At 60.5% G+C, this 7,113-nt stretch overlaps 1 protein-coding gene across 1 annotated transcript in view; it reads right to left on the bottom strand.

Moving 5' to 3' along the window:
* SEMA4D (semaphorin 4D) overlaps window positions 1–7,113 on the bottom strand; it is a gene marked incomplete at its 5' end in the record, with an annotated part of 46,503 nt that overhangs the window by 6,206 nt on the left and 33,184 nt on the right. Inside the window, 4 exons of the mRNA XM_027774136.1 lie at window positions 2,323–2,438; window positions 2,703–2,925; window positions 4,206–4,362; window positions 4,452–4,627. Of these exons, the coding sequence (XP_027629937.1) occupies window positions 2,323–2,438; window positions 2,703–2,925; window positions 4,206–4,362; window positions 4,452–4,627 (672 nt within the window). The remainder of the gene's footprint in view (window positions 1–2,322; window positions 2,439–2,702; window positions 2,926–4,205; window positions 4,363–4,451; window positions 4,628–7,113) is intronic.

The raw sequence follows: 7,113 nt of genomic DNA, 5'->3' as shown, positions 1-7,113 counted from the left end.
GGGGTGGTTGTGTGTCGGGAGTCGAGCCCTGCCGCTGCTCCCGACGGTGCCCCGGGGCAGGCCACACGTGGGAGCCCTCAGAGCTCCATGGCAGTCACCTGAGTGCGGACGTCAGCGGGCAGGCGCACTCCGGCCCCCGCCCCACTGTGGCCCACTCCTCCACCGGCATTGGCTCGCAACCTCCGGTCTGGGACTGGCGGGGGGCCGGGGGGCGGGGGGTGGCGGGCGCCTGTGGGCCGGGGGAGGCTGCGCACCCTCCTGCCCGTGCCACACTACGTGTCTCCTGATGGAGGAGCGGCCGGTGCAAACACAGGCACCCTGCTACGTGGGCCTGGGAGGGCCGGGAAATGACCTCTGCCCAGAGGGGCGAGAGCAGGGCCTGGAGGACACCGTCGCACACGGGACAGCACTCAGGGTGCACAGCTCGTGACAGGGCACCCAAAACCCCCATCATGGGCAAGCAGAAGCACAAAACATGGCTTCCCCTGACAATGCAGTCTGAGCCAATCTCAGAAAGGGAGGGACTCTTGTCACGTGCCACGGCGTGGATGAACCTGGAGGATGCCACGCTCAGTGAGCAGCCAGCCGCAGGGAACCGTGCCCTCACGCATACACAGGACCTAGAGCGCAGACGCTACAGACAGAAAGGGGGTCGCGGCAAGGGGTCGGGAAGGAAGGAGCTGCTCACGGGGACAGAGATTCCTTCTCCCAGAGGGAGGGTGTGGGATGGAGGGTGCCGATAGGGGCACCAGAGTGTGAATGCCCTCCTGCCACTGTGCTCGGAGAACCAGCCTGGCCAGGCCCGTGCCCGGGACGTAAGCTCACTACCAGGAAAAGCCAAACATCAGGAGGCATTGGGGAGGGGAGAGGAGGGGGTGACCCCTGGCAGAGCCCTCTCTGGCTCCAGGACAGAGCGGTTAGGCTTGTGAGGCCTGTACGGCCACTCAGGGTGGAGATGCTCTACCCCACACAGATGAGGCCCGGGCGCACGCTGGCCCTGCCCCGGACAGGCGGGAAGACTGAGCTCCAGGTGCACGCTGGCCCTGCCCCGGACAGGCGGGGAGACTGAGGCCCGGGCGCACGCTGGCCCTGCCCCGGACAGGCGGAGAGACAGAGGCCCAGGTGCACGCTGGGCTGTCCTGGACAGGCGGAGAGACAGAGGCCCGGGGAGCACGCTGGCCTGCCCCGGCTCACAAGGCCACTACGAGGTCAGGGCCTGGACCGGCCTGCACTCTGCTCCATGCTGATCCATCCCCAGGAAATTGGGAGTTGGGAGAACTACCTCTCAAGGCTACTTTGGACAGGGAACGGGCAAATCCAGCCCAGAGCTGACTCTTCCCATACAGCTCATGTTTATTTAAAAAGCCTTTTCCCAGAGAGCACATGTACTCAGGAAAGAGAGAGAGAAGGGGTCCCTGAGGGATGCAGTCACACCGCAATCCCTTCTCACTCCTCACCCTGTCAGGGTGCAGCCAGACTATTTCTGCTTCTGAGAGACAGAGATATTTTTTGCTATAGGGCACATGCACGTGGTGGAGAAATGTCCCCTCCGATCTCCTCTTGGGATTTGGGGCATGCACGCTCAAGCACCCGGCATGAGTTTCAGGCTACCGGGTCCAGGATTTGAACCATATTTGACTCTGTGGGAGTCCAGCGACATAATCATACGCCATCCAGGACTGGGTCCAGGATTCAAACTGTGTGGCTGGCCTTGTGGGATCCAGCTCTCTTACCTGCTAGGGTACAGGCTGGCCCTGGATTTCACATTTTTAAATGGCTGAAAAACCTTAAAAGAATATTTGGTAACACGTGAAGCTTTCTGGAAGCACCAAGCTCAGGGTCTGCAGGCAGGTTCATTCACTTCCATATTGTCCCAGCTCAGCAGGGCTACCATGCCAGAGCAGCTGCCACCAAGAGCCGCCACCCTGAAGCTTCACTCACTCCCAAGTCACCCTCTGCAGTCTGCCCAGCCTGCTGCAGAAGGCACCTTGTCAGAGAAAAGAGCCTCCGAGATGTCACAGGGCCAGCGGTGCTAACACCACGTCCCACCACATGGTCTGCAGCTCCTCCGGCCTTGGGGCTCGAGAGGGTGCTCACAGGGCAGTGCCCCTCACAGTGGAGGGCTCCCGCTCAACATCAGGAAGCTCCACCTCCTGGTCTGCCTTCCCTCCTTCCAAGCCAGCTCTCACAGCTTATGAAGTCCCGAAAGTCAGCTCATCTGGGACACAGATGGGGCCCACACGCCGTGCTCAGTGACCCTCAGGTCCCCAAGATGCGAGCCACCATGCTAGGTAGAGCCCGCCAGCCGGCCGGGTCCCGTACCTTCTTCGCAGACAGCAGCAAGGTCTGGACCGGCTCGGACTCCTGGAACAGCTGCGTCTCCTCGATGACGTGCACGCCATCCTTGAGGCTGACAGCTTTGTGCAGGGCACCCCGGTCTGTCAGGGCAAAGGGACAGGTCGGCCACGTGGCCCCGTAAGGAGAAACCAAGGATGCCAGCCACGTGGCAAATGCACACCCTCCTTCACCCTCAACCAGCCCCTAGAAAGGATGACTTTGCACTAGAAATAAAAAAGAAAAAGCTCTGGGCAAAATAACCAATCAGAAACTAACGTAGTTGGCCTTAGCCCAGTTTTTTTTTTTTTTTTTAAGAGAGAGATTTTTGCTGTTGGGAGTGTGTGCGTGCCAACCCCCGAGCCCACCTGTGCTGAGAAACATGACGTCGTAGACGGTGCCGTCCAGGGCCTGGGTCCTATCCACCGCGATCTGGGTGTAGTTCACGTCCTTTTTGACCAGCCTGGGCCTGTTGTCTATTGGCATCACGGAGTCGTCCATCAGGGGGTGGTCCTTCACGAACTGCAGCGTTTTGTCCGGTAAGCTCAGAGAGCTGGTGTAGTTGGCCGCCCGGGCTTCACGGCCGATGCACTACAGGGGCAAAACCACCATGTTGGCACAGCTGCGAGTCCCCGGGGACCGCTCTGCGCAGTGGAGGGACTTACTGAGGGGCCTTCCAAAAGGAGGCAGGGAATGAAAATTAAAGTAGGAATTTATTCTGGTGCAAAACCATCTCGAAATCCTCGCATAGTTTTTCATGTGTGTTCTCCGGGGCTTTCCAAAGACCTCCCACGTCAGAGGCGACACGGAGGATGCACGCTGTGAGTTCCCCATAGGTCATAGCAGATGCTGCAGGGCCTCACCCCAGGGCAGAGGACACGCTGAAAAGCTTACTGCAAGGTATGCGGCCATGACACATGTGCTTCATGACACAAACCGAGCAGGGGTTTCAATCTATTTATAGATGGAAATAAAACCAAGTCTCTGAAACTGAAAATGAAACACCTATCAGTTGACAGCTCTTCCACAGGAGGGGAGAGCCCAACACTGCTCGGCAATTCTAACGGCAAAAAAGAGGAAGAGTCTACTTCCCAGTGCCAGCCCCGTGTGGAAGCCAGACGGCGGGACCACGGTCAACGCGCGCTGGTTACATCCACACGAAAGAACGATGCTGGTGTCGGGGCTGGGCGCAGTCTGCGGGGTGAGTTCCGGGAACAGGGCTCTACGCAGGGCCCCCGCCCCAGCCCACACACACTGCCCAACACGCCCGCTCACTGCCGGGGTCCAGCAGTGGGCACAGAGGAACCATCCTAGAAATGCATGCTACCAGCCACAGAAAAGCCGCGGCTTCGGGGGGGAAACACAGACACCTCCTGAAAGGCCGTGGGTATGCACATGAGAACAGGCACGGGTCTCACAGTGTCCCGCGCCACGACAGACTCGCACTTTAACTCCACTTCCCGCCAACTTCCTGACGCCCCTTTCTGACTTACTGACCAGGGGACAGCAAGTTCACAACACGCAAGGCCTCTGCCACGGAATTGTGTCCTTCTCTGTAGGAAACGGAAAATGCCACAGACCGAGCCGTGCCACGTCAGTCTCCCAAACAGCCATGCCAGGGGCACAGCTGTCTGGCTGGGCAGCACATCCACGGCTACTGTGCGACATGGGAAAGGGGGAGACGGGGAGGTGGAGCTGGGCTCACTGGGCCTCCAGGTCAGCGACCCCGGCCACCGCAGAGATGCCTGGCCCAGTCTGCGTGGAGGGGACTCGGTGTGGCCAGGAAGCTGGCTGCATGGAAGCCTTGGTCCCTATGCTGAGTTTCGTGTCCCAGGCCTGTCCCCGCCCATCCCTGGCCTAGGCCTACTCACCGCTCCGGGTCGCGGCGTGGGCACGGGGCCGCTGTAGCTCACCCACTTCGTGTGGGACTGCTCCACTGTGGTGCTCTGCATGTACTTCCCGTGGGAGAAGACCTCCTCAGCTGTGGACAGGTTGTAGGCGCACACGGCCGACAGCCCGACGTTGTTCCTGGAGGGGCAGGGCAGTGTGACCGCCTGGAGGGCACGGGCCAGCAGGGACGGGGACTCCCCTCACCATACCCCGGGGAGCGCACTCACAGCTGCGGTGTGAAGAGCCCGTAGAACACAGGCTCCTTCAGGCCTGGGGACCGGAGCACGAAGATGTCGCGCAGCACGTTGAAGATGAGGCCGCTATCCGGCTGGGAGCAGACCAGCCTGGCCTTCAGGAAGGTGGTCCACTTCTTCTGCAAGGTCCTCAGGCCACCCTGGTCCCCCTGGAACCCGAGACAAACAAGCCGTGGTAGGAGGAGCCCACGGGAGCAGGGTGCAGCTTGGGCCACCCGGGCTCAGCCAGCACTGTTCTGCCATGCCCGGTAAGGCCCAGGCTGGGGGCAGGCAGGCTACTCCACTGCCCGGCCTGCAGCACGGCCTGCACACCAGCTCGGGTCACAGCATTCTCCTGGTCTGTTCAAACATGGAATGGAACTGGGCCTGCCAGTGGCTGGGCCCCCCACCGCTGGCTGGGCAGAGTCGCCCCCCGGGAAAGAGGGAATGGATCTGGCCCTGCCAGTGGCTGGACCCCACACGGCTGACTGAGCAGCGTGGCTCCTGGACCCGGCAGCTTGAGAAACAAATGAGCTGTGTGCCCGAAAGCCCAAAGGGGAAATGGGATAGAAGGCACTGTGGCATGACCACCCTCACGGGGATGCTTTCTCACTTTCCCTTCCTCTCTCCTCCTGTCTCTCTCTGGCAAGTGGGCAAGCCCTTCAGCAAATTAAAAAAATCAGATGAAAACCCTAGCACTGAAAACTCATTTGATTCCAGCTAAAACCACTATGTCCACCTCTGTCCCCAGTTTCTGTCCTCACACACAGGTCCCATTATATTGCCTAGGCTGGCTTTGAACCCCTGACCCTCCTGCCTCAGCCTTCTGATCAGCTGGGCTCACAGATGCATGCCACCATGCCTAGCTGTCATGCTCGGACTCCTCCGGCTCTCAGTCCCGCAATGCGCCCACCCCGTGGCCATCGGTGAGCAAGCGTGGGCCTTGGGGCAGCGTGCGGCCTCCGTGCATGCCCTGGTATCCGACCTGCATCCTGTCTCATTCCTGTAAGAGGTCAGACCCTTCACCTCCTGCCTGCCCATTATCTGCTGGGCCCACTAGCTTCTCCCGACGTTTCTAATGGACCACCTACCGAGAAAGCACACGTGGCTGCATGACCCGGAGAGAACCGACCCCGGAATCTGAATGCAGAAGAGCGTTTTTTTTTTATGCGAAAGAGCGTCAGCTGGCCAGTCCTTGCTTATACTGGACACGAGGAAGACACGCCTCCTCACCAGCACTGTGACCACAAAGGCCGGACGCTCCTTTTTATCACAGGACTTCATTTTTGCCCATAGTTTACCAAACAATAAACCCCAGCACATCCATGGCCACCTGTCTTCTTCGGTTTCCAGGTTACAGCCCGTGCACAGGGACAGGCAGGAGGGGAGTGGGGTATTTATCAAGCTGCCTCAATCCAGCAGTTATAACAATTGCAGCAACAGAGAAGGGCTCTTAAGGGACCCCCAAAGTCCAGCTAAGACTGGCAGAGCCCCACGGCTTGCATGGGGGGGACAGGAAGTGAGGCATGCGAGTCTGTGCGTTGGTGCATCGTATACACCCGCAAACCCAAGAAGAAGGTCGGAACAGGTCTGACCTTGCCTCCTGGCGGGTGCACAGCTGCGGGAGGGGGGAATGGTGAGCCCCATCAATGAATGCTGTGCAGAGGGTGCCAAGCCCACCTGCGAGGAGCCCCGATGTGCAGCGTGCCCCGCCCCCTGCACCAGCCCACCTGGGAGGAGCCCCATGTGGGACCCATCTCCCCTGTACCAGCCTGCCACAGACATGGGGACTTCTGCCAACACGGTCCCCCAGACTGCAAGGTGTGGCAGGCACAGGCGGGGGGACGTTCAGTCAGCGAGCCCAGGCCAGAGAAGCTCTGGGCAGAGGAAAAGCCCTGGACAGGTGCTCAGATACACAGGGCAGGGTACCCGCCTTCCTGACCCGGGGGACGGAGGGACAGGCACGGGCACACGCTGCACATGCGAGATCCCTGCTTCTGTGACAGCATAGCTCTGACGCCACGCGGCTACTGCACTTCTCATGACATCCTCGTGGACGGACGTCCACGGCTCTGAGCTGAGCGCCGGCCAGTGACTGTGCCTTAGTGTCCGGCAGCTCATCGAAGCCTGCCGACCTGCCAAAGAGCTCCACCAACTGCCAAGCGACCGCATGCGAGTTCCTAAACCCAGCCCGGAAGCAGCTCTCGTGCCAAGTGCCAGGCCAGCAGCTCGCCCTGGGAAAGCACCTCCCCTGTGCTCTGCATTTGCCAAACTCCGCGGTGCCAGGGTTCCCTTCCTGCCCGTCAGCCCGCGTCAGCATTTCCACTTCGGTCGATCAGGGGGGCCGAATGGCAAGACCCCAATTCTAACTGACCGGATCAAGACACTCAGCCACAACTTTCTACCGCCCGGGGAGTCTGAGAAAGGGCCACCCGAACACGCTCTCCTGAGAGCAGCCAGCCGTGGGTCAGGCCCAGGGTGCCGGGCCCCTCAGTCTCCAGGAAAGCACCTGAAGTTGTGAGAGAGACAAGCCCGGCCCGCCAGCCCGCCAGCGGTGACACCACCTGTGGCAGGAGGACGTGGGCGACAGGGAAAGCGGCATTTTGGACGAGCCACACATGTAGACCTCACACGCGTGGCCCTGGGCACGAGCGGG

The sequence above is a fragment of the Tupaia chinensis genome, unplaced genomic scaffold, assembly GCF_000334495.1.
Source record: "Tupaia chinensis unplaced genomic scaffold, TupChi_1.0 Scaffold000404_1, whole genome shotgun sequence".
Taxonomy (NCBI): Eukaryota; Metazoa; Chordata; class Mammalia; order Scandentia; family Tupaiidae; genus Tupaia; species Tupaia belangeri.
This window is presented reverse-complemented; position numbering and strand designations above follow the sequence as displayed.